The sequence below is a fragment of the Sapajus apella genome, unplaced genomic scaffold (genome assembly GCF_009761245.1).
Source record: "Sapajus apella isolate SASKATOON/1434 unplaced genomic scaffold, GSC_monkey_1.0 scaffold83, whole genome shotgun sequence".
In the NCBI taxonomy this organism is placed as follows: Eukaryota; Metazoa; Chordata; class Mammalia; order Primates; family Cebidae; genus Sapajus; species Sapajus apella.
The window spans coordinates 2686341-2712294 of record NW_022437023.1 but is presented as its reverse complement, the minus strand read 5'-3'; the positions used below and the strand labels follow the sequence as shown (position 1 = coordinate 2712294).

Genomic DNA, 25954 nt, shown 5'->3' with positions numbered 1-25954 from the left:
CCTGAGCCAATAATTCATTCTAAGAGCAGTTTTTATTTGGAAATGTGCTTCTATAACTTGGTGGCCACCTGGGGGCAGGTGGTCCCAGCTTGCTTGTTCACTCTTTCCCAGCCCAGTCATCGGGTCCTTTGGTCTAAAGCACAGGGCCAACTTCCCAAAGATCAACATCCCAGACAGCTTCCATGGTCTGGGGCTTGGAGCTGGTATGAAGGATGAACCAGGTTCCATCCTGGCCTGTTTATCGTTAGAGGGACTGTGTCCCTGGCAGCAGGACCTCAGCTTCCTCTCCTAGTAGGAGCTGATATCACACACAGGCCAGCTGTGGCCAAGTCCTTGTGGATATGATGTTGAGAAGAACAAGGGGCTAGGAGAGGCTAATTTTCTGGTGCTGGATCCAGTTTATCTTCCTGAGGGGTGGAAGCCCGGGCAGGATCCTCGCCCCCACCATTGAGGGACTTCTGCTGCTCATTGCTGTTGGACAAGGGGGTCCTGTTGCCCTGGGATCCCCAGCGAGTCAGGCGCTTTAGGGAGGAGTCACGGCGGGCAAGCAGAGGGGGCTGGAAGCCTGTGAAGGAGCTGCTGGTGACCGGACGCTTATCTGGCAGAGAGAAGGCAGGCAAGTAAGGAGAAAGGCATGCAAAGGATAGAGGTAAGGGGCCTTGCCTCAGCCCTCAGAGGAAAGGGGAGCCTTCTGACTTCCAAACCTGTCTTTGCTGATTCTTGGGGATCTGGAGGTATCCCTTTATTCCTCCTTTCTCCCTCCCAGCTCCAAGGAAAGCCCCAGAGTCTATCCCTTCTTACCTCCAGGCTCAATTGGATGCATGAGCCGGTTCATCTGGACATTCCAGTGTTTCACGTTGGTGCTGGCCTGGCGCAGTTTTCTCTGGGCAGCCTGTATGGGCAGGGCCAGTGGGGAGTGATCAGAACCGCCATCCATGGCACAGGGTCTTGATCTTTTCAGGTTCACAGGCCTCTTCAAAGCTGACCAAGACTACTGATCATCTCCCCGGGGAAAAAAACATGTACGCTCATAGACGGTTATTAATACATACATAAATAGAGTTTGCCTCCAATTTCAGGGGACTCATGGACCTCCAAAAGGTAAAAAGTAACCATAATCATAGTTTCCATTTATTGAACAGCTAAGATGTGCTAAATGTATTTATGATCTTATTTAACTTCCAGAGCAAAAGTTAACAACAAACAACTTCAAAAGAGGTTAAGTGACTTGCCTAGGGATACACTTGAGCTCCAAGCCACTGCACTACACCACCTTTCCAGGACCTACTCCAAGAAACTCTGTTCAACATTTCACGGAGCCATTAGCAGCGGTTGTGAGGTGTGTGTGTGTGTGTGTGTGTGTGTGTGTGTGAGGGGGGGTGGGGGTGGGAGTCACAGAGGAACTTTCCCTTTCTACGTTACATATTTCTGTGTTTGAATTTAAGGAGATTCGGGCTCCAAGGACTAGAGCCAAAGTATAGGAATAGCAGGGGCTTGGAAGGGTAGAAGAAAAAATTTTTGCCAGATTAATAATAATGTTAACAAAAATAGCAGCAAATGTTTCTTCAGCACTTACTACATGCTAGCTATCGTGTATTATCTCGTTTAACCTTCATAACAATGCTATTACCAGTTTCCTTTCCCAGATAAGAGACTAACTCCAAGAAGTGAGGGAATTTGTCCTAAGTCACACAGCCAGCGGCTGCTAGGGCCAAGGTTTGAGGGAAGGCAGCCTGGCTCTAGAGTCTGTGCCCTGCCAGCCTCCACTCCATCCCACCCCAGGCCTCACCTCCACATCCTCGTCGGCCCTCTGCCGGTTCTGCCGCACCTCCTCCAGCTGCTGCTGCGCCTGCTGCAGGGAGCGGCTCTGCTGTGCCATCTCCTGCTGCAGCTCTTCCTTCTCCTGCTGTGCTCGTTCGATGTAGCGCTCCTGCTCCTCCTTCAGCTGCATCAACTGCTTCAGCTTCTCTTCCTCCTCTTCCAGCAGTCTGCCGGGCGGGTGTGTACTGGGTGGTCTCTAGTGCCAACGCACCTTGCAGGTGCGCCGCAAGCAGGAAAACTGGGGCGGGTTCCCGAAGGGGTGGTGGGAGACCCAGAAGAGGTTCCTCAGGCCTACCTGGTCTGAGCGAGTCGTACAGATTCCTCATCCCGCCGAGCTTTCACCTCTAGTTGCAGGGCCTCCTGCAACCGCTGCTGCATCTCCTCCAGCTCCTTGATGCGCTGCCGCTGCCGGGCAGCCTCCTCCTCCTTCAGCTCCATCTCAGCCTGCATGGAGGCCCGTGCCTGCGGAGGGGGGGAGGTGGTGGACCCAGAGCCAGGTAAAAAGAGGCACCTGGGGGCAGGGGAGGAGGGGAGTGGGCATGTTGCCCATCTTTCCCCAGGACTCTGCTAAGCAGTCTAGAGGTGAGGGTCTGGGGAATTCCTTCATGTCAGGGGTTTCCTGATCTGACCCCTTTCTGAGAGCCTGACTGGAACAGATAATGGTCGGTGAACAGATGCCATACGGGGGAAACGGGCTTAAGTTATTCTCTTCCTAGTACCAACCTTAATCATAATCATGTAATTTAATGTGTAATTTAACAACATTATATAATTAAATAAGAGATTAAAACATGTTATGGCCATCTCCTTCCTAGCACAAGCTTAATAATTATTATTCTAATATATAATAATATGTTATCATCATGGCTGATGCTACAAAGGAGGTGACTATAATTACAATCATTACAACGAAAAGTTACTGGACACTACAAGTGTTTCCTCATTTAACCCTCACTATACCTCTATGAGCAAAGTTCTATTAGCATTAGCATTTTACAAATAAGGCTCAGTAACCCGCCTGAGATCACCAGGCTCATTAAGAAGCAGAGCTAGGACTGAATCTACTTTTTTCTGACTCCAGATCCAGATCTCTCAAATCCTAAATCTAATTGCCCCTGCATGCCTCGTCCGCCTCCATATGCGTCCCGCCTGCCTTTCAAACTGGTTTCACTGTAAACTCAGTTCAATTCTAGTCCACACTTGGTCCAATCTAATCCCCAATCACATAGTCTTCAATGGCTCCTTCTGCCCAAGCCCCAACCCCCAGCCAAGGTCTTCGAACCAGGCCCCATCCACCCACGGCCTCGGACCTCGCCCCACACCCCTTTCTTAGCCGCAGTCCTGCCCCTGGCGGAGGCCCCATCCCAAATATCTCTTTCAAACCCCCAGACTGTCCCAACAATCTCTCATTCCAAGCCCCGCCCCTCAACCCGGGAGCTCCGCCCTCTGCCCAGGCCCCGCCCCGGGCGCTCCGCTCCTGGCCCGCCCCGCAGCCTTCCAGCCCTCCTGTCTCGCCCCGGCGCGGGGAGCGAGCCCCACCTGCTCCGCCTCGCGCAGTTGGCCCTCAAGCGCCTGCTGCAGCTCGCGGTGCTGGCTGCGGCGCCGCTCCTCCTCCTCCTGCAGCAGCCGCTCGGCCTGCCGCTGCGCTTCCTGCAGCAACTCCAGCTCCTGCAGCTTTCGCTCCTTCTCCTCCTGCAGCTGCTGCAGCCGCAGCAGCTCCTCCTCCTTGGCCGCCCGGCGCCGCTCCCGCTGCTCCCGCTGCTCGCGCCGTTTCTGCTTCAGGTCCTTGTGCAGGGACGTCTTCCCCTCGGCCTGCAGCCGGATCGCCGTCTGGATGGCTGCGGAAGAGCGAGGAGCGGGAGCGGGTCAGTTGAATCCTCGCACAAGGCCGGAAAGGGGCCTTAGGAGTTTCCCGAGTCCACTCTCCAGCCTCCCGCTGGACAAAGTATTATCATCCCCTTTACACAGCTGAGGCGCCTGAGGACCAGCCACACCCAAGCCACCTAGTGAGCACTCACCAGATGTCCACTCCTGGCGCTGGCGAGTGTCTGAGGCGCTCATCTCGTACGTGCGGGTGGCTGTCTTCACACAGAACATGCAGCGCTTTCCGTCGCGGTCTGGCAGCACCTGGGACAGGGTAGGTGGCCGCAGCCAAGCTGGCCTCACAGGGTCGGGGTCACACCTGCCTCAGAGGTGATCCAGTTCAAGCCCCTGGCCCTCCTGGCTATCCTCTCTAGGGAACCCATTCTGCCAGGAGCCTGCATGGCTTGCGTCGTAAGTTATGGGGGTACTTATGTCCCCACAACTCCGTAGCTTTTGCTCTTTGAAGGCTAGGGGGGTGCGTTTTCATCTTGGTATCTCTCCACGGGGCCCAGTGCATAGTCACCACTCAGTGTTTATGCAGATCACGCTTGAACACGGCCAGTAATAGCGCCCTCACTATCCATGACAACTCACTTCCAGATAGCTCTGCTTGTTAACAGTTCATTCACTCATTCCACACATATTTTTGGAGTGCCTACTGAGCGCCAGTCACTGCTCCAGGGTTTGGAAGACTAAGGTGTACCTAACAGACCAAATCCCTGCCTCCATTAAGCTTACATTCTGTGGAAAATAATAGCTACCACGTTCTAGAGTCTGTAGGAGTGTTTTATATGCATCATTATCTTCACTCCACCTATACAGCCTTGCCAGGCAGGCATTATTAGCTCCACTTTACAGAGAAAGAAACTGAGGCTCTAAGAGCTCCAGGATTGTCCACCTCACACTGTTAGTCTGCTAGTGGTGAAACTGGGACTTCTGTGTAGATCCGTGCTCCTTTCCACAGTAACACCTTATGTGACAAAAGTAGACAGAGCCTAGGATGGCTAGGATAATTTTTTTAAATGAAAAACTGCCGGGCATGGTGGCTCACGCCTGTAATCCCAGCACTTTGGGAGACCGAGGCAGGTGGATCATGAGGTCAGGAGATTGAAACCATCCTGGCCAACCTGGTGAAACCCCGTCTCTACCAAAAATACAAAAATTAGCCAGTTGTGGTGGCAGGCGCCTGTAATTCCAGCTACTTGGGAGGCTGAGGCAGGAAAATCACTTGAATCTGGGAGTTGGAGGTTGCAGTGACCTGAGATCACTCCACTGCACTCCAGCCTGGTGACAGAGCGAGAGAGACTCCATCTCAAAAAAAAAAAAAAAAAGAAAAGAAAGAAAGAAAAGAAAAGAAAAACAACTGTTGGTAAGGAAATGGAGAAATTGGGATTCTCATACACTGTTGGGGATATTATCTGGCCTTAAAAAGTAATGAAATTCTGATATTTTGACAACATAGATGAAGCCTGAAAACATCATGCTAAGTGAAAGAAACCAGACACAAAGGGACAAATATTGTATGATTCTATTTATACAAGATACCGAGAAAAGGCAAATTCATGGAGACAGAAAGCAGAATAGAAGTTACTAGGAGCTGGGGTCAGGGAGTATGAGGAGTTATTGCTTGGTTGGTTCAGAGTTTCCATTTGGGGTGATGAAAAAGTTTTGGAAATAGATAGTGGTGATGGTTGTACGATATTGTGAGTGTAGATATTCACCGTGATCAAATGGGATTCATCCCAGGGATGCAAGGATGGTTCAACATGCACAAATCAATATGCATGACACATCATATTAACAGAACCAAGAGCAAAAACCATATGATCATTTCAATAGACTCTGAAAAAGCTTTCTAAAAAATTCAGCATCACTTTATGATAAAAAACACATTGGGTATAGAAGGAACATACCTTAAAATAATAAAGGCTACATATGACAGACCCACAGCTAACATTGTACTAAATGGAGAAAAATTGAAAGCATTTCCTCTAAGATCTGGAACAAGAAAAGGATGCCCACTTTTACCACTTTTATTCAATGTAATACTGGGAATTCTGGCCAGAGCAATTAGACAAGAGAAAGAAATAAAGGGCATCCAAATTGGAAACGAATAAGTCAAATTAGCCTTGTTTGTGGATGGCATCGTCTTATACTTAGAAAAATCTAAAAACTCGATGGGCTGTGGTGGCTTACACCTATAATCCTAACACTTTGGGAAGCTGAGGTGGATGGATTGCTTGAGGTCAGGAATTCGAGACCAGCCTGGGCAATACAGTGAGACCCTGTCTCTCTCTTTAAAAAAAAAAAAAAAAAAAAAAGACTCCAACAAAAAAACTGTTCATAGTTGATGAGTTAATTCAGTAAAGTTGCAGGATAATTCAAGATACAAAAACAAGTAGCATTTGTATGCACTAACAGCAAACAATCTGAAAAAGAAGTTGAGAACAATCCCATTTCCAATAGCTACGAAGAATGTAAAATAACTAAGAATCAATGTAACCAAAGTGAAAGATCTATACAAGGAAAACTATAAAACTGATGAAATAAATTGAAGATGATGCTGATGCAAAAAAATAAAAAATAAAAAAAGTATCCCATGCTCATGTATTGAAATAATTAATATTGTTAAAATAACGATACTACCCAAAGCAATTTGCAGATTTGGTGCAATCTCTATCACAATAGCAAAGGTACTCTTCACAGACATAGAAAAAAATCCTAAAATTTATATGGAACTACAAAAGACCTCAAATAGCCAAAGTAATCCTGAGTAAAAAGAACAAAGCTAGAGGCATCACACTTCCTGACTTCAAAATATACTATAAGCTGGCCACAGTGGTGCACACCTGTAGTGCCAGCTATTCAGAAGGCTGAAGCAGGAGAATCCCATGAGCCCAAGGAGATTGAGGCTACACTGACCTATGATCATACTACTGCACTCCAGCCTGGATATCAGAGCAAGTCTCTGTCTCTAAAATAAAACAAAAAACCAAAATGTAATACAAAGCTATAGCAACCAAATCAGCATAGTACGGGCATAAAAAGAGACACAAAGACCAATGGAACAGCACAGATAACCTAGGTATAAATCCATGCATTTACAGAGAACTCATTTTCAACAAAGGCGCCAAGAACACACAATGGGGAAAGAACAGTCCTTTCAATAAATGGTGCTGGGAAAACTGGATAACCACATGCAGATGAATGAAACAAGACCCCTATCTCTCATCACATACAAAAATCCAATAAAAATGGATTAAATGTTTAAATGTAAGACATGAAACTATGTAACTACTAGAAGAAAACATTGGAGAAACACTCCAGGACATTGGTCTGGGCAAAGATTTTTTTGTGGAACACCTCAAAAGCACAGGCAACCAAACAAAAAATAGAAAAATGGAGTTACATCAAGCTGAAAAGCTTCAGCACTGCCATGGAAACGATCAACAAAGTGAAGAGACAACCCACAGAATAGGAGAAAATATTTGCAAACTATCAATCTGACAAGGAATTAAAAACCAGAATATATAAGAAGCTCAAACAACTCTATAGCAAAAAACCCAAATAATCCAATTGAGAAATGGGCAAAAGATCTGAATAGGTATTTCTCAAGAGAAGACATACAAATGGCTAACAGAGATATGAAAAAAATGCTCAATGTCACTAATCATCAGAGAAAAGCAAATCAAAACTAAATGAGATATCATTTCACCCCAGTTAAAATGGCTTTTTTTTTTAGACAGAGTTTCACTCTTGTTGCCCAGACTGGAGCGCAATGGTGCAATCTCAGCTCACCGCAATCTCTGCCTCCCAGGTTCAAGCGATTCTCCTGTCTCAGCCTCCTGAGTAGCTAGGATTACAAGCATGTGCCATCACGCCCGGCTAATTTTGTATTTTTAGTAGAGACGGGGGTTTCTCCATATTGGTCAGGCTGGTCTTGAACTCCTGACCTCAGGTGATCTGCCCACCTCAGCCTCCCAAAGTGCTGGGATTACAGGCATGAGTTACCGTGCCCAGCTAAAATGGCTTTTTTTTTTTTTTTTAGATGGAATTTCACTCTTGTTGCCCAGACTGGAATGCAATGGCACAATCTCGGCTCACTGCAACCTCTACCTCCCTGGGTGCAAGTGATACTCCTGCCTTAGCCTCCCGAGTAGCTGGGATTACAGGTGCCAACCACCACACTGAGCTAATTTTTGTATTTTTAGTAGAGACAGGGTTTCACTACATTGGCCAGGCTGGTCTCAAACTCCTGACCTCCAATGACCCACCTGCCTCAGCCTTCCAAAGTGCTGGGATTACAGGCCACTGTGCCTGGCCAAGAATGTCTTTTCTATAAAAAGATGCTGGCAAAGATGTGGAGAAAGGGGAACCCTGATACACTGTTAGTGGGACTGTAAATTAGCAAAGCTACTACAGAAAACTGTATGAAAGTTCCTCAAAAAACTAAAAATAAAACTATCATATGATCCAGAAATTCCACTGCTGGGTATATATCTAAAAGAAAGTAGATCCATATATTGAAGATATAACTAGCTTCCCAAAGAAAAAAAAATAAAATATAGAAAATAAAAAGATATAGCTACCTTCCCATGTGTACTGCAGAATTATAATAGCCAAAATATGAAATCAACCTAAGTGTCCATAAGTGAATAAACAGATTGAGAAAATGTGATATATATAATGGGATATTATTTAGTCATAAAAAAGAATGAAATCCTGTCATTTGCAGCAACATCGATGGCACCGTAGGTCATTTTGTTAAGTGAAATAAGCCAGGCACAGAAAAACAAATATCACATATTCTCATTTATATGTGGGAGCTAAAAAAGTGGATCACATGAAGATGGAGAGTATATTAGTGGCTACCAGAGGCCAGGAAGTGTGCAGGGAGGATAAAGAGGTTGGCGAATGGGTACAAACATACAGTTTGATAGGATAAATAAGACCTAGGGTTTGATAGATCAGTAGGGCGGCTACAGTTTACAATAATCTATTGTATATTTCAAAATAGCTAGAGGAGAATAATTTGAATGTTTCTAGCTTAAAGACAGATATTTAAGGTAAAGGATACCCAATTACATGATTTGAGCTTTACAAAATATATGAATGTATTAAATTATCACACGTACCTGAAAATATGTACATCTATTATATATCAAAATCAAAAGAATTTTTAATTTCATGAATGTACTTAATGCTACTGAATTATACACTTAAAATAGTTAAAATGGCAAGTTTCGTGTCAAATATATATAATATAATTATATATATATATAATTTAAATTATATATATATAATTTAAAATAGTAAAGAGGCTTGTGTTTTAAGCCTCTAAAACAGTAATGAACAGAAGGTAGGAAACAGAAGGGGAAGACAGATAGGAGAGGGTGTGAAGGGAGAATAGGGAAGTATAGAGTTGCTAAAGGGAATGGAATGTGGGTGAAGAAGAAAAGCCTTTAAAAGGGATTTTTAGAAAGATTTGCTGTGTAGTACAGATATAAGGCACTTCCTCTGAACTCTTGAGCAAATTCCATATTATTCACCAATTGCTTTGATGTTTGAGTTGCAGTTTTAGTTTTTTTAAAGTGCTGACATGGATGAGAATGGCCTTGAGGCATCCGGATATATTTGGGTCACAGTAATCTAAGCAGAAATTTGTGTCACTGTGGCTTTTCTCCATTCACCCCTCTCCTGACCCCCTTGTCTTCTCATGCCCCAGAGGATCCCCTGGGCCCTGAGGTGTCCTCCGCCCCCATCCTGCCCCTCACCTCCACGCAGCAGTGTGCATCCAGTGGGATAATGCCCCTTTTCTCTTTGCACTCTTCACTCCCAAAGTAGCAGAGGCAGCTGGGCTGCAGCTGGAACCAGCGTTCGGCCCAGTTCCTTCTCAGGTGACCTCGCTTCCACAGGTAGCCCTGCCGGCCGGAGTTATGTCAGAGGCTTCCCAGGCCTTCTTTCGCCCTGCATCTTGTGCGCCTCCCCTAGTTCCCAGCTTGGCTGACCTGCTTCAGGATATCTTGGATGAGCTCCTGGTAGACCTCGTGGATGGCCATGCTGAGGGTGTCTCGGCCCACGCCCCGCAGGCAGCGGCCCGAGTTGAAGAGCTCCAGGAACTGCCAGACACTGAGCCCCCCGGTGGTCTGGGCTGCCTGGGCCTCCTGGGCCAGCAGCTCCTCCAGCTCACCCAAGCTCACCTCCAAGCTCATGCTGCTGAGTACCTTTTTCAGCAGGTATTCCACCTGGAGCGGGAGAAGGAAGGCCTGGTAGCTGCAGCGGGCGGTGTTGCCAGCACCAACACCAGGGGGTGCTCCAGCTGGCTCCTAGAGCCTGGGCAGAGGGGACCAGAGGACTGAATGCTGTGGAGACCAGGGAAAAGATCTGGGAGAGGATCCTGGAGCCCCAGTCCCAAATCTGGTTTTCTCTCCCCCTCCACAACCTCCAGTCCCACTCCTTCCTAAGGGCAGGGAGAAGGGGACCTGAGAGCTGGGGTTCAGGAAGAGGCAATAAATCACAGAAAGTGTCAAAGGAGTGCAAACACTCTCTCATCCAATACCCTCATTTTGCAGATGACAAAACCAAAGCCCAAAGCGGGAAGCGACTGGCTGTAAGTCACACAGCAAACTGGGGGCAGCCAGAACCTGATTCTAATCTCCTGAATCCCATTCAGGTCCTTATTCCAAGACCCAATCTCCAATCCTTCCCTTGTGGAAGGGGAAGGGGGTTTGGGGTAGGGGTAGGCAGTGGGAGGGGGGTAGAGGTAAGCTGGGCAGGGACAGGAAATCTGTCACAGAGGAACCGGAAGTGGTGGCTGGGGTACATCCTGCTGCAGTTGTTCACTCTGTATGTTGATCACAGAAGCAAGCAATCTCCTGGCCTCCGAGAGGCCACCTTGCCAGGGGTCTAACAAAGGCAGCCAGCCTGTGCAGATGGACGTATGTCCCTCACCTGCCCCAGCAGCTTTTTGGGAAACTCTGTTTAGGACTTTCTGGAGGCTCCTGGGTCTTTTCTGGGTGTTTAGTGAGGGCACTGGTTCAGGGCTCAGGTGGTTGCCTTCATCACCCTTCCCACAAACAGAAGCCAGGACAAATGTGAGTGGAAATTGACATGCTAGGGTTTCTTGTAAGTACAGAGGCTCCCTCTCCCGGAAACCCCACTCTAAAGACCTAAAGTCACCCTGGCATCTCCACAGCCACCAAGAGGACTAAAGAATCACAAGGCCAAATGGTTAGGAAAGGAAGTGAGGAAAAGAGGGAGAGTGCAGATGGATGGGAAAATAGCTTTCCTGGCTTCACCCAGGAGTGAGGAGGTAGGGACCAGATTCCTGGCCTTTTCTCTCAGGATGCCCTCTCCCTGGGTCACGTAGCTGAGTCTGTCCTGGCTTTCCAGAAGAAAGGCAGAAAGGAAAAATCTGGAACCAGGGCCAGACTTGGTTGCTCACTGAGAGTAACCTCCTGTCTCAGAAAGTTCTCCCTTTGCCTTATAAAGCATCCTTCCTGTCCTAGAAGAAGTGGCAAAAGGTAAAGAAAAAAAAGCACCTTTCCTAGATTACCAGTAATGCTCAGTAATATATCTGGTTTTACGCGTCTGTGTAAACAGAATTTGCAGATCATTTTCCTACTGTGAGGACTAGCAGAACCCTCATGAAAGTGTAATTTCAGTTCTCCTGAAGAAGGCACGATTACTCTGACATGGGCAGTTCTAAGCATCTGGAGACAGCTGGGTGAGGACAGATACCAGCCTGGGGAGACAGTGAAGAAAGGGGATGTGGGAAGGTACCAAAGGTGGTTTGGTCTCATTCATGGTTTTTCTTAGGTCTGGCTCCAAGTGATTCAGTCCCTGGGGCTGCCATCACCCTCACCTCATCAGGAACCATGATCAGAGGGTACTTGTCCTCAGACAGGAAGTTGAAGAGGCACCAGAGGCGGAAGGCATCCTGATTGGAGAGCATGCTGTTCCCGTTGCTATCTGCCCGATAGTTCTTCTTGGCCGTCAGGGTCCAGCACAGCTCATCAAAGTGTTCTTTAACAAAAGCCCCTTCCTCCACCTGCCACCAGGCCTGCAAATCAGCTGGCTGCGTATCCCTGCTCCACCATGACACTAGGCTCCAGCTGGGTTTCTTGGGTTCATCTATTTCATCTATGCCCCTGCTCCCCACCCGGCCTAGTCCAGGGTCCTAACTCAAGGGATCCCTGAGCTGATTACCAGGTAACTAGCGGGTTCCAACCACTCCACCCCCGACAACACACCCACACCCACCCAGGCCCCCTGACAACAGAGTAACTCTAGTATCTCAGCCCAGGGGAGAAAGGAAGAGAAGCCCAGCAGGACACTAACAGCCAAGAACCTGGAAAGACAGTGGCAGACTGGAGAGTGGGGGTGGGGGGGTTCTGGGGGACAGTCTGGGAGGGGTGAAGAACACTTTGTAAAGGTTATAACAGCTGGAAGCTGGAGGAGGATGGGGCGGGGCAGGGCAGGGGGCAGGGCGCGCCTCATGAGATGAGGGACATTGAAGATGAGTTGAAGGGGACAGGAAGGGGACAGGTGGCTGAGATGTGATAGGAGAGCAAGGATGAACAGAGCAGGTAGGAGTAAGAGTTAATAGCAGGGGCAATGAGTTGGAGTGGCAAGGTATTATTAGGCTGTTGGCCAGGCTGGAGAAGTGGAGAGAGGTTACAGATGTCCCCCACAAGCTGGGCCCCACCTTGTCCAGGATGTACTTGTTGAGGTAGGGCATGTAGCCCTGGCTGGACACAGGGCCATCGTCATCATCTCGGAAGTGTTCCTCCAGGGCCACAGGGTCATGGGGGATGTGCAGGACCGTGTACAGGTTGTGGGACAGCACCTGAGATAGAGTAGAGTGGCAGTGTGCCTTTCTGCCCCCCCCCAACCAAAACTGGGCCAGAGGACTGCTCCCCACCTCCTCTCTGCTTGTCCCCACCCCATCCTGGCTGAGTTCTCCACCACACACTGTTCAGTAATAACTAAAACTTACATACTTTGTGCCAAGCACTGAGCTAAAGCACTTTACATATCACTTATTTAATCACAACAACTACTCATATTCCCATTTTACAGATGAAAACTCCTGCAGCCCTGAGATGTTTCTCACCCAAGGTCACAGCTGGCAGAACTGGAATTCGAAACCATGCAGTTATACTCTTAGCCACTTCATTAGGTATTGGTGTTCTCTTTCTACAGACAGGGAGACTGAGGCTCAAAGGATTCAGTAACTTGCCAAAAGACCCACAGTGAATAAGAGCTTGGAGTTCGAATCCAGCTCTGTTAGATTCCAAAGCCCAAGTGCTTCCCATAATGCTGGAGTTTGCAGGGTTTGCAGGGACTTTTGCCACCCCAGGGCAGGAGCTGCCAGTATATCATGGTTTCCATCATGTGTTCCAGCCGCAGTGTGTCTAGCACCTAAGCGTGACTGCTCTGGGAAAGGAGAGGGCTCAAAGAAGGGTCATGAAAAATGGTCCATGAGATGGAGAAGGCAAGGCTTAGAAGGGATAGTGGTGATAATGGTGTGCAGGGGCAAGGTTGGTTTGTTGAACAAATCCATATTAGAACAAAAGGGTTGAAATCTGAAATCTGGTGAAAATAAAATCACCTTGGGGTAATTCTATTATAGCATTTGTCACAGGCAGTGTGAATGATCAAAAAGTCATTAGTGACTATTGCACACTTACCATGTGCCAGTCACTGCAGAAGGTGTATTTTTTTTTTAATTAAAACTTTTCTTTTGTTTTGAAATGGAATCTTGCTCTGTCTCCCAGGCTGCAGTGCAATGGCATGATCTTGGCTCACTACAATCTCCACCTCCTGGGTTCAAGCGATTCTTCTGCCTCAGCCTCCTAACTGGGATTACAGGTGCCCACCACCACACCCCGCTAATTTTTGTATTTTTAGTAGAGATGGGGTTTCACCATGTTGGCCAGGTTGGCCTTGAACTCCTGACCTCGTGATCCACCCACCTCAGCCTCCCAGAGTTCTAGGATTACAGGCATAAGCCACCAACCCTGGTCAAAACTTTTTTTTTTTTTTGTAGAGACAGAGGTCTGGATATGTTGCCCAGGCTGAACTGCTGGCCTCAAGTGATCCTCACACCTAGACTTCTCTCCAAGTGCTAGGATTACAGAATGAGCCACTGCACCCAGTCAAAGTGCTTTTTATACCCCATTTCTAGTCTTCGCAATCACCTATATACACATATATTAGTAAGCCTGTTTTTCAGGTGAAGATACTGAGGTTTGGAAATTTTAAGAGTAACTGGCAGAGCTGAGGTTGGAACTAAATGTGCCTGGTTTACAGGTTGCCTTCCAATTAGAATATTGATGTCACATCTCCCTCCCCAGATGGATTGTGAACTCTGGAGACAAGGTCTTTGTTCATCTTTATGTCCTTCAGCACCTATATCCTCTTCTGTACATCAAGTGCAATCACTACATGCTGTATCGAAGGGCCTTCTCCACTACCAGCAGTTCACCTTGGAATCAGTTCCTTGGAGGCAGGAGCTGGCACTGTCTCAGAGATAGTGTGTGTGCCAAGCCTTCATTTTATTCTCTTTTCAGAGAGGAGGGGGAGAAAGTATTGAAACTTTGCCTCAGTGTTCTCCTGGGCCTCAGGTTTTCCTTGGCAAACTGGGAAGTTGGAGATCCCAGCAAGGGAGTATTTCCTTTTTCCCCTCATTCCCTCTGGGCAGCTATCTCTGGCATTTTTGGTTATGTGAGCAAATAAACCCTCTTCCTTAAGCCATTTGAATTTGGTTTTATCACTAGTATCCAGGAAAGTCTTGCCTAACACATCTGTGGTCATAGGATACCAATCCCCACTCTAAGGGGTGCCATTGGCTCAATGCCTAGCACTTAAAACCCAGGTGACCAACTCAAGTGAATAATAATGCCAACATCCACTGACTACTTCTGAAGTGACAGGTGTTCGAGTTTTACATATTCTTATCTGCCGTCTCTTGGCCTCTTTTCAAACTACCCATGTCCTTATCTTTCCTTTTTTTTTCTTTGATACAGAGTCTCAATCTGCTGCCCAGGCTAGAGTAGTGGCGCAGTCTTGGCTCACTGCAACCTCCACCTCCCAGGTTCATGTGATTCTTCTGCCTCAGCCTCCTGAGTAGCTGGGATTATAGGCGCGTGCCACCACGCTTGGCTAATTTTTTTGTATTTTTAGTAGAGACAGGGTTTCACCATGTTGGCCAGGCTAGTCGAACTCCTGACCTCACGTGATCCGCCCGCCTCGGCTTCCCAAAGTGCTAGAACTACAGGCATGAGCCACCGCACCTGGCCACCCCAGCATTTCCAATCATTCAACCTACAGACACTCATGGGAGCTACACTACAAGAATGCTCATTAAGCATTGTTTATGAAAAATGGGAGACAAACAGAGGCTCCTTCAGTAGGAAACAGGTACACCATGTCCTGGATGACTGTGTGTAGTTAGAAGGATTTCACTTTTACCACTTGTGTGCTTGTGGACAAATGTTTAATTCTCCAACACCTTAGTCTCCTTTTCTGTGAGAATAATGATAGGGTCTTCTCTAAAGGGTGTTTTGAGTGAAGAGTACTTGGTGCATAGTGCACTCCTTAATAAAAATTGTGAGTGATCTTTTTTTTTTTAAGATGGAGTCTTGCTCTTGTCACCCAGGCTGGAGTGCAACGGCACAATCTCGGCTCACTACAAACCCCACCTCTCAGGTTCAAGCGATTCTCCTGCCTCAGCCTCCTGAGTAGCTGGGATTACAGGTGCCCACCATCACGCCTGGCTGATTTTTGTATTTTTAGTAGAGACAGAGTTTCACCATGTTGGCCAGGCCGGTCTCAAACTCCTGATCTTGTGATCTGCCCATCTTGGCCTCTCAGAGGGCTGGGATTATAGGCATGAGCCACTATTCCCAGCCCCCTTTTTTTTTTTGGGACGGATTCTCACTCTGTTGCCCAGGCCAAGCTGGAGTACAGTGGTGTGATCTTGGCTCGCTGCAACTTCCACCTCCCCGGTTCAAGCGATTCTCCTGCCTCAGTCTCCCGAGTAGCTGGGATTACAGGCGCCCGCCACTACACCCAGCTAATTTTTTGTATTTTTAGTAGAGATGGGATTTCACCATGTTGGCCAGGCTGGTCTCAAACTCCTGACCTCAGGATTCACTTGCCTCGGCCTCCCAAAGTGCTGGGATTGCAGGTGTGAGCCACTGCACTCAGCTGAGTGATCTTTATTATGTTTGCATGAACAGACATTGAAAGATACTGGCATGTAAAAAAAAGCAAGCTACAGAATGAAATGTTTGCCAAATACACATGTGCAAAGATTAGGTTGAATCATATGAAACTAGTATTTTAGTAGGTCAAAACAATCAAGTATCAGAAATTTCATACAGTTCAATCTAACAACATTTACTTTGTATATAGAAAGAATCTAGAAGACTTGCAAACTGTTAACAGTGATCCCTCTTCCAGAGTGAGGGGAGGAACTTTCATCTTTTTTTTTTTTTGAGATGGAGTTTTGTTCTTGTTGCCCAGGCTGGAGTGGCTCACTGCAACCTCTGCCTCTCGGTAAGCCAAGCAATTCTCCTGTCTCAGCCTCCTAAGAAGCTGATATTACAGGCACCCACAACCATGCCCAGCTAATTTTTGTATTTTTAGTAGAGATGGGGTTTCGCCATGTTGGCCAGGCTGGTCTCGAACCCCTGATCTCAGGTGATCTGCCTGCCTTGGCCTTCTAAAGTGCTGGGATTATAGTGTGAGCCACCGTACCCAGCCAATATTATATTCTTTACTTAAAAAATTTTTTGGCCAGGTGTGGTGGGTCACACCTGTAATCCCAGAACTATGGGAGGCCAAGGTGGGCAGATCACTTGAGGTCAGGAGTTCCAAGACCAGCCTAGCCAGCGTGGTGAAACCCCATCTCTACTAAAAGTATAAAAATTAGCTGGGAATGATGGCAGGTGCCTGTAATCCCAGCTACATGGGAGGCTGAGGCAGAATTGCTTGGCTTACTGAGAGGCAGAGGTAAGAACCTGCTAGAACCTGGGAGGTGGAGGTTGCAATGAGCCAGGATTGTGCCACTGCACTCCAGCCTGGGTGGCAGAGTGAGACTCCCTCACAAAAAAAAAAAAAAAAAAAAAAAAAAAAAAAATAACCATTAACATGTTTTACTTTTACAATAAATTTATTTTTATTTGTTTATGTATTTAGAGACAGGGTCTCGCTCTGTTGCCCAGGCCAGAGCGCAGTGTCACAATTTCTGCTCACTGTAGCCTCCGCCTCCCGGGCTCAAGCGATCCTCCCACTTCAATCTTGCAAGTAACTGGGACTACAGGCGTGTGTCACCATGCTCAGCAAAGTTAAAAAAAAATGTTTTTTTGTAATACAAAAATTAGCTGGGTGTGGTGGCACACACCTGTAGTCCCAGCTACCCAGGAGGCTGAGGTGGGAGGATTGCTTGAGCCCAGGAAGTCAAGGCTGCAGTGAGCCAGAGAGACATGGACTAAATCCCTCTTAGCATATTAACTTCACTGGGCTTCAGTTTTCATCTCTCTAACAAGAGAGTTCTAGGAGAGGATCTATCCTACCCCAGGACAGAACGTGCCACCTAACAGCAGTTATTTGAGCTTAGTTCTGTCACCCCACACTCACACGCACTTTTGCCACTGGATTCTGAAGAGCCCAGGGCAGACTCTGACACCCTCGAGCTGTCAGATATAGGACAAGGAAGAATTAAAGGCCCAGACACTCAGGGCCTCTCCAGAGAGCTGGGCCAACCTCAGACTATCAGCTTCCAGTGCCTGGGTGTGGCAAGGGTTGTGGGTGGAGAGAGGGTGTGACTGGGGGAGGAGTCACGCTGGAAAGGAAATGGTAATGGCAGAGGAGTGGTGAGCAAGAGCTCACTTGCAGATCTCCATCAATCCTCAGCCCTGGAGGAAGGGACTCTCATTGTCCTCATTTTACAGATGAGGAAATCAAGGCTCAGAGAGAGGAAGCATCTTGCCCAAGGTCTGACTCCAAAGCCCTGCTCTTGATCTCTATAGTGCACTGGCCCTGGCTGAGCACCACACTCACCCAGGGAGCTGGTGAAACTGAAACATGTTCGCCCAGCCCAGGCCTACTGACTCAGAGTTTCCAAGGGTGGGGTCCAGGTGTATTTTTCACAAGCAGCCATTCGGGTTCCCCCAGAGAGAACTCCCGCAGTCTCCTCCACAAACGCAGGGAGCCCCTGGCCTCTGGGTTGGCGGTCACTGACCTTTAAGAGGCTTCATTTATTCACTCTTTCCTCTGGAGGCATGCAGGGGAGTAGTTCTCCTCTGGGGACTTGAGGATCCTCTAAAACTCAAGTGTGAGGATTGGGGTGGTCCTCAAAAACTCAAGTGTGGGTGTCAGGTCCATGATGGCAATAGTAAGAATTGATTCTGTAGTTTCCAGCCTGCAGGATCCCCAGGGTTTGGGAAACCAGAAAAGCACCCAGCAGTGATTTCAGAAAGAATTCTCTCCTAAATTGACTGTTGTCTCCTTTTTAAAGAAAAAATCTCACTCTACTGCCCAGGCTGGAGTGCAGTGGTATAACCACGGTTCACTGTAGCCTTGACCTCTTGGGTTGGGCTCAGGCAATCCTTCCACCTCAGCCTCCAGAGTAGCAGGGACTATGCTACGTACAGGCCCGCACCATCATGCTTATCTAATTTTTTCATTTTTTGTAGAGTTAGGGTCTTGCTATGTTGCCAGAGCTGGCCTCAAATTCCTGGACTCAAGTGATCCTTCTGTCATGGCCTCCCAAACTGGTGGGATTACAGGCGTGAGCCACAGGGCCCAGCATGGTCTTTAAATGAATCTAGATTCCAAGTGATCCTTCCAAAAAGACACAGATCTGGCCAGGCAAACGCTACTGCACATGCCTGTAATCCCAGCACTTTGGGAGGCTGAGGCAGGCGGATCACCTGAGGTCAGGAGTTCAAGACCAGCCTGGCCAACACAGTAAAACCTCGTCTCTACTAAATACACAAATTGGCTGGGTGTAGTGGTGTTCGCCTGTAATCCAAGCTACTTGGGAGGTTGAGGCAGGAGAATCACTTGAATCTGGGAGGTGGAGGTTGCAATGAGCTGAGACTGTGCTACTGCCACTCCAACCTGGGTGGCAGAGCGAGACTCTGTCTCAAAAAAAAAAAAAAAAAAAAAAGACACAGATCTTAAGAGTTACCAAATATATTCTAGTGGGTTACTAGAAAAGCATAACTACTATCATGGAGGAGTACTGGAAATTTTAAAAGAGGGGCCTCTTTGGACTAGCTGTGTCACCTGCTGAGAGCAAGCAGGGGCTGGAGAGGGCGGGTGTGGGCATCAAAAGACAGAGGCCCATTTGAGGGAAAGGAGAGGCTGCATCACAGACCAATTTCACCTACTTGAGGTACAGAATTGATTCTTTTTTTTTGAGACATAGTCTCGTTTTGTTGCCAGGCACCAGGCTAGAATGCAGTGGCATGATTTTGGCTCACTGCAACCACTGCCTCCCGGGTTCAAGCAATTCTCCTGCCTCAGCCTCCCGAGTAGCTGGGACAATAGGCGCGGGCCACCACCCACAGCTAATTTTTATATTTTAGTAGAGACGGGGTTTCACTATGTTGGCCAGGATAGTCTCAATCTCTTGACTTTGTGATCCGTCCACCTTGGCCTCCCAAAGTGCTGGGATTACAGGCATGAACCACTGCGCCTGGCCCAGAATTTATTCTTTAGTTTTGCAGGCTGGCTGGACAGCTTGGTGACAAACCTCCTGGTTTATAGGTGAGAAACTGGAGATGACAGTGACTTGCTTAAAGTGACTCAGCTGGGGAGCAGCATAGATCCAAGTCTATGTGGTTCTGAGTCAACTGCTCTGCGCATCATTAAATCATCCTCCTCTCCCTACCCACAAATCCTAACCTGGGGAGACCAGCAGCACACAGGGGTCAGGACAAAGCTGATGATCCTAGCCAGCAGGTTTTTGGACTGGAGCTGTTCTTAAGTTTTCCTCCATTAAGGAGAAGGTGGTTGTCCCTCTCCAGAGGAGGCAGAGCCTGAAGCTCATAGACTCTCAGTGGCCAAGAGTCTCTCTCTGAGCTCCAGGACTGCCCTGAATGTCAGTTGGAGGTATAGGAGACTAGAAGGGCCCTGTCAACCCTCTGTCCCCTTCCTCTAGCTCCTGCCAGTCAAGGAGGAAGTGGTAGCCCTGGTGCCTCCCAAATCCTCATCAAACCGGAGACACACTGCTCCATCTACATACCCCCTCACCCCACTGCCTGACAGTCAGGGGGAAGGAGGCCAAATTATCAGCTGATCCTCTGCTTAGATCTAAAATCAAAACTGCTCCCCTGGGAAAGAGGGTGTGGCCATTAGAACACACATCATTCCCAAGGGCTCCCCTCTCTACAGCCCTCTGTCAGGATTGCTACCTTCTAAAGGTTTTTAGAGGTGGTTAGGGGAACCTTACAAAAACTCACAGCCCTCAAGTCCTGGGAAGTTTTGTGTTCAACCTAAATCCATCCTGGTCAGGAGTGCCATTCCTATTGGTTTACTTTCTCTGTTCTTAAGCCAACTGGATGAAGCCATTATACTTTCTACAAAGATTTAAAGAGAGGAAGAAGTATCTGTTTTTTGGAGATAGAGTCTCACTCTTTTGCCCAGGCTGGAGTGTAGTGGCGTGATCTCGGTTCACCGCAACCTCTGCCTCCTAGATTCAAGGAATTCTCCTGCCTCAGCCTCCCAAAGTGCTGGGATTACAGGCATGAACCACAGCACCCGGCCAGGAGTATCTGGTTTTTCCCTTGAGCCTTTTCTTCTCCAGGAGAAACAACCCTACTCCTTGGGCTTTTCTCGGAGGACGCACTGTTCTTCCTCCTACTGTCTGGCCTCATCATGGGTTTACCCAGGACAGCCACTGGCAGTCCCTCTACCAACACATCAGGGGAGAAGTGGCAAATTCATACACCGACACATCTTGCCCTGGACTGGCACAGGTCTCTTGCCAGGTCCCAACCCAGGACCCCAAGGCTAGGGACGGTTTTAGTAACCAGCCCAGCGAGGTGGCTCAAGACTATAATTCCAGCTACTCAGGAGGCAGAAGCAGGAGGATCACTTGAGGCCAGGAGTTTGAAACCAGCCGAGGAAGCATACTGAGACTCAGGCTCAAACAAAAAATAAACAAAATTAGCCAGGTGTGGTGGCATGTGCCTGTAGTCCTGGCTACTCAGGAGACTGAAGTAGGAGGATTGCTTGAACCCAGGAGTTTGAGGCTATACTGAGCTCTGATTGCACCACTGCACTCCAGCATGGGTGACAGAGCAAGACCTCATCTCTCATCTCTAAAACAACAACAACAAAAAACCAGATTGACTCCAAGGTCTTTTCCCTCACCCCTAAGTCTTTTCAGGGGAGGGGTGGGCCCTGCTTGTATAACTCTCTCATCTGCTTCCTCCTCTGCCTTCTGACCACTTCTCTATTACTCCTTTGCCTTGCTGGAATCCCCACCCCTAACACTATGACTACTTCCTCCCATTCCAATATTCACTATTATGGGCTTGAAAGGAGCCCTGCCATTTCTGCCCCATCCTCACTTGGCCCCTGACACTCCCACTGTTAGCCCAGGTTTCCAGAGTAGACAAGTTTTTTGTCAAGTAGGAGTGAACTCCACTACTGGTCATGCATGACCAGAGACGTTGCTGGCAGTAGGCTCAATATGAGCTGTGATGAGGTACAGACAGTGGACAGTTCAAGCCTGCAAGCTCTCCATGGAGCATTTCCCCTAGAAATACACAACCTGTGGGAGTGAGGAAGTGGGTAGTGGCCCAGCTAGAGGCCAAGATGGAGGCTCAAGCTAGGAGGCTTTACCAGCTGATGGCATTAGGAAAAAGGGAGCCACTTAAGGGCTGTTATCTTCCATGTGTGAAGGAAAGAGAGAGCCTGGAGAGGTCTCAGCAGCCACAGGTAATGCAGAGGTGGAAAATGGTATCCTGGAAGCAAAAAGCCATGGGGGCTGGTATTGTCTGGCAAGATATTAAAGGGGCAGGGTGGGAAGTAGGGGTGGGACACAGAGTCAGCAGAAATGGATTTTGGATGATCAACTTTTTTCCATTTATACTGAGTACCCAACCAGATGACATGATCTGCAATAAAAGGGATTTAAATAGGATGTAAAGAAGAATCTGCCTGTTGGGAGGGTCTCCCCACATGACAAAAGATTGTAGCAGGCTCTCCTTCCTGGGGGAGTGAAAAATCATCTATCAGATGCTCACAAATCTGGGTAAGGAATTGTAACATAGGACCAGTTTGGGATATCCTAGTTCCTCATGTCCAAGTTCAGTAAAGTAGGGGGTTGGAACGGTAGTGGGGCACAATAACTATTCTGTCCCATTCATCTCTCAGGTATCCAGGCACCTTCTACCTCGGTCATTAAGAACGGAGGTTTCCTTGAGACTCTGGAGGATGGCACAAGGGAGACACCAGGAGTCCAGTACCTAGCCACATGGCAGGCACAGAGCCTCATGAGGGGCACTCAGTCAAGTATGCACAGAGTGAATGAAGGCACCCCTACGGCAGGTCCTAGAGAGCTGAGGCCTATCTTGCTCCTTTCCTTCCCCCAGCATTTGCTGATTCTAGTAGCTAAGGGCCTTGCTTCCTCTCCACCAACTAGGGTAGTGAAGGCAGCACTAACGGAGGACTAGAGGAAGAGAGAGAAAAACTCCTTGGCCTCCCGGAAATTGTCTAGGCCAGATGATCGACTTCAGGACAATCATTGATGGGGCTTTTCCTGGGCTTAGATTCCACTCCTTCCCTACCTGAGGTCTCAAGGCCTAAGGTAACAGTTTCCCAACCTGATATGTGTGGAGGATAGGGGGTGAGCTCAGCGTAGCAGTGTAATAGGGTCCTCAGTCCTCCCCTACTCCGCAGCTCTGTCTCACCTGGGGGAAGGGTTAGGCAGACCAGACCAGTTCGGGACTGGGGGAGGTCCCTTTATGCCTCTCTCAGCTCCAGAGGAAATGACTGCCAAGTACTAGCTAACTGTTTCTCTTAAAAGTCAGGAGGAAGCGGCAAGAAAGAGCAGACTGCGTGCCCAAGCATGACTCGAGATGTGTGTACTCATCACACGGAGCCTGGGATATGGCCTGGCTCCTGGACCTCAGAAACCCCTGGCCTCCACCTGGGGGGCCAAGTTCTGAGCAAGGTTTCTGTACACACTTCACTAGGGCCTCTGGAGGGTGGGCAGCGGTATCTACCAGGCTATATTGGCCCAGTTACCCAGGACCAGCCACCCCCAACCCCAGGTCTGGGACGCTGGATGGCTGGGTGCCCCTGGAGTGGCACAATGTCCACACTGGGCTCCCAGGCAGCAGGGGCCAGTGTGGTGCATCTGCCGTCCTCCCCTGGGACCCGGGTGCCCCTCACCTTGAGCTGGGACTTGGAGACCTTGCCGCTCTTCTCCACATCCAGCGCAGTAAAGGCATACCAGATGGACTTGAGCAGTTCCTTGCGCAGGGCCATGGCTGAGGCGCCTGCCTGGCTGGGGGCGGCTCTGACACCAAGATCCGGTTTCAGGAAATGCAAACGGTTGCAGAGACCGCAGAGGGGCCGTGGTGGAGCGAGAGCTCCACCTGCCTGCTCACTCCGTGAGGCTCCGTGCTGGCGGGAACCCTGCCTATTGCTCTGGCAGTGCTCAGCTCTATTCCCTGCATAGGAACTGGGGACCAACTCTCTGAAAGCAGGAACCCTTGGTCTGTATCCACCTCGCTCCCTGGGCATGTGAGGCCCTTTTAGAAGCCTCCTCAGCCCTGCAGCCTTCTGGAGCCTTCTGGGGCTCCCAGAAGCAGCTCACTGAGAGATAAAGAAAGCTCATTCTGATACTTGAGTCAGACAGACTAAAGGTCCAGTCCTAGTTCCACACTTACTGCACAGGAGGCCTTGGGTAAGTTACTGGACCTCCTTGAGCAGTTTCCTCATTGGTAAAGCAGGAAAAATGCCTCTGTGTTGTAAGAATGCCTGAGGATGGACGTAAAGCACATCGTAGGTTCTGGGTAGAGCTTTTGGTGCCACCTAACATTACCATGGTGGTGGGGCTCCATTCGAGTAGAAGGAAACAAAGGCAGCATCACAAAGCTGGAGAAGGAATTGGGCCAGGGCACCTTCCCAGGTCAGGCGGATGTGGCACTTCACTTGCTGGTTCCCTATCCCCTCAGCATTGGCTCAAAGGCAGTCTGAACACTGCCCACTCTAGGCCCAGTGGCTCTGAAGACACTGGAAACTTTCTAAAATATGTGGGAGTGAGACTTGTGATGCACCTCAACTTCAAGGGTCCGGCAGCAGCAGGCTTGGGATTCAGGGGCCTCCATGTCAGTGCTTCCATTTCTTCAGATCCAGTGCCCAAGAGGACTGGGATACACCACACCAGGAATGGTGGTCACGGATGTTGAAGACAACTGCTCAGGCCAATTCTGAGACATCTCCCCCCCCCGCCACCCTCCAATCCCAATAAAAATCCCTCCAAGTAAGGTGCTGGGAATACCCTCTGCCTAGAAGCATGCCAGTGCCCTCTTCCCAAGGAGCTGGTGGCAAGAGTAAATGGGAGCTTTCTAGGCATCCTAGGAGAAGATGCTTGGATCGGAGGAAGGGTTTTAAAGCCTAGGAGGCAGGAAGGGGTTGGGGCATATCCATCACGGCAGAGAGAGGAAAAAAGGCACTTCCAATCCCTGCAATGTTCCTGGCCAGGCAGACTCAAACCCAGAGCTTCTTCCCATCAAGTGCCTTCCCCTGTATCCCTTTCTCCCACCAGAGCTGATCTGGTCTCACCAACTTACTTTTCAGTGGGGTCTGACTGTGGCTTTGAAATCCCACAGCATAGTCCTAGATACCTAGTTGGGCACCCCCAGAGCTGGGTAATAGAGACAAGACTTCAGCTCCAGAGGCATCTGACTCTACTCCTTGAACCTCAGTAACCTTGGCAAAGGTACCCTCTAGCCTCACTCTAACCTGGGGCTTTGCCCTCTTGGAGGAGCTGACTTCTCCAAGAAGTCACTCTGACTGTGTGATTTGGGGGTGGCTGGGTTGGAGGAGCTCTGACTACATTCCACAAGAAAAGGCAGGAAAAGAGTTCCTCCAGATCAATCACCTGAGGCCTGAGATTCAGCCAGAGCCTGGAAGCAGCAGCCACCCTGGAGCCCACCTGCTCAGCTGTGGGCAAGAATCCACAAGCAGCTCCTCAGGGCTTTATCTTATACTGGGCTTCCCTCCCACCTGTCCCCCCAGCAGGCCAGCCCCACCACTCTGGCACCAAGGCTGAGTGGGTTTGGGCCAGGGATACAGGGCTGAGAGCCTGAGTTGACCAACCCTGCCACTCAGGCTTAGAGCTGAAAGGACAGAGGGACCCAGGTGGAAATTTGAAACTTTTATTAAATACTCATTCATCCATGTGCCGCCACCACCCAGAGCGGGAAAAAAAATTATCAAAATGGAATTTAAAAAAACAAAACAAAAAACAAATCAAACCCAATCCCCAGCAGTCTATATACAGGGCCACTCCCTGAATCTCTGCCATAGAGAGGTTTGGGAAGCAGCTGGGGAGTGGTGGGGGCTGGGCACCTTTTCTCCAGCCACAGGCCCCTGAGGAATTAATTGACTGTGGTGGCAGGAAGTCCCTGATGCCAACTAGGCAGGCATCTCAACTGGCCTCCAGGGAGGTGGTTATTGCTGGGAGGGAAGGCCAGGGCCTGCTCCGCTGCTACTGGGCTGAAGAGCTGTCTGTGGCTCTCCCCTAGAGGGCCAGTCCCCACAGCAGCCCCAATCTCTACCTGAGAAGGGGAGCAGACTGAGGGCCAGAAGGGTGTTCTTTAGGAGGAGGAGAGCAGGCACCCAGCTGATTTTGAGAGAAGGGTGTCCTGGTGTAGCCTGGCAATGAGGCTTGTTCTCAGCTCCCGAGGATGACGCACTCCCCTGATTCCAGCTGCCTGTCCCCACTCTTGGGCAGGGCCCCCATTCCCTTCAGTTAGGCCGTTTTCTTGCTGTCTTCTCACCCCAGAGACCTATGTGGCCACCTTCCATGTGTTAGCCACAGCCTGGGCCCTTGGAGGCAATATTGGCCATGCAGCATTGCACCTCCTCCAACATGGTGTGGGACCCAGCCCTCTTGGACTCAGCAGCCACTCTCCGACACTGTTGTCTCCAGGGTCACGGCCCCTTGCTGCATAGCTGCGGTGGCCACGCTGATGGCCTCCTCTAAGGTCTGCTGTTCCTCCAGCTGTGGGGA

General features: G+C 49.0%; 2 protein-coding genes across 13 annotated transcripts in view; both read right to left on the bottom strand.

The window, feature by feature from the left end:
* Nucleotides 1–13: 13 nt before the first annotated feature.
* Nucleotides 14–24957, bottom strand: DEF6 (DEF6 guanine nucleotide exchange factor). 3 transcript variants are annotated; one of them, XM_032253494.1, is made up of 11 exons: nucleotides 23104–24957; nucleotides 12392–12532; nucleotides 11549–11746; nucleotides 9693–9929; nucleotides 9459–9605; nucleotides 3840–3948; nucleotides 3361–3659; nucleotides 2117–2283; nucleotides 1790–1988; nucleotides 802–892; nucleotides 14–598 (listed from the first exon to the last, which is right to left on the bottom strand). In XM_032253494.1, exons 1-11 carry the CDS (start codon nucleotides 23455–23457, stop codon nucleotides 375–377), a joined length of 2166 nt encoding a protein of 721 aa, XP_032109385.1. In that variant the 5' UTR covers nucleotides 23458–24957; the 3' UTR covers nucleotides 14–374. The 3 variants fall into 3 exon arrangements, with proteins under 3 accessions (XP_032109385.1, XP_032109386.1, XP_032109388.1); XM_032253495.1 differs by having other exon boundaries at nucleotides 11549–11734; XM_032253497.1 differs by lacking the exon at nucleotides 11549–11746.
* A 124-nt stretch (nucleotides 24958–25081) lies between these two features.
* The window catches only part of ZNF76 (zinc finger protein 76), a 32936-nt gene continuing 32063 nt past the window's right edge, over nucleotides 25082–25954 (bottom strand). For all 10 annotated transcript variants that reach the window (XM_032253504.1, XM_032253499.1, XM_032253503.1 and 7 more), the window contains one exon: nucleotides 25082–25945. In XM_032253504.1, the coding sequence (XP_032109395.1) occupies nucleotides 25841–25945 (105 nt within the window). In that variant the 3' untranslated portion in view covers nucleotides 25082–25840. The remainder of the gene's footprint in view (nucleotides 25946–25954) is intronic.

What these genes read in the sequence shown, in the direction of transcription:
- DEF6 (XM_032253494.1), bottom strand. Translation starts at nt 23,457, where the DNA reads ATGCCCAGGGAGCGAGGTGGATACAGACCAAGGGTTCCTGCTTTCAGA. An exon ending in TCTCCAAGTCCCAGCTCAAG is followed by an intron (nt 12,533 to 23,103) that starts GTGAGGGGCACC and finishes ACTCTATCTCAG; the next exon opens with GTGCTGTCCCACAACCTGTA. An exon ending in GTACGACTCGCTCAGACCAG is followed by an intron (nt 1,989 to 2,116) that starts GTAGGCCTGAGG and finishes CCCGCCCGGCAG; the next exon opens with ACTGCTGGAAGAGGAGGAAG.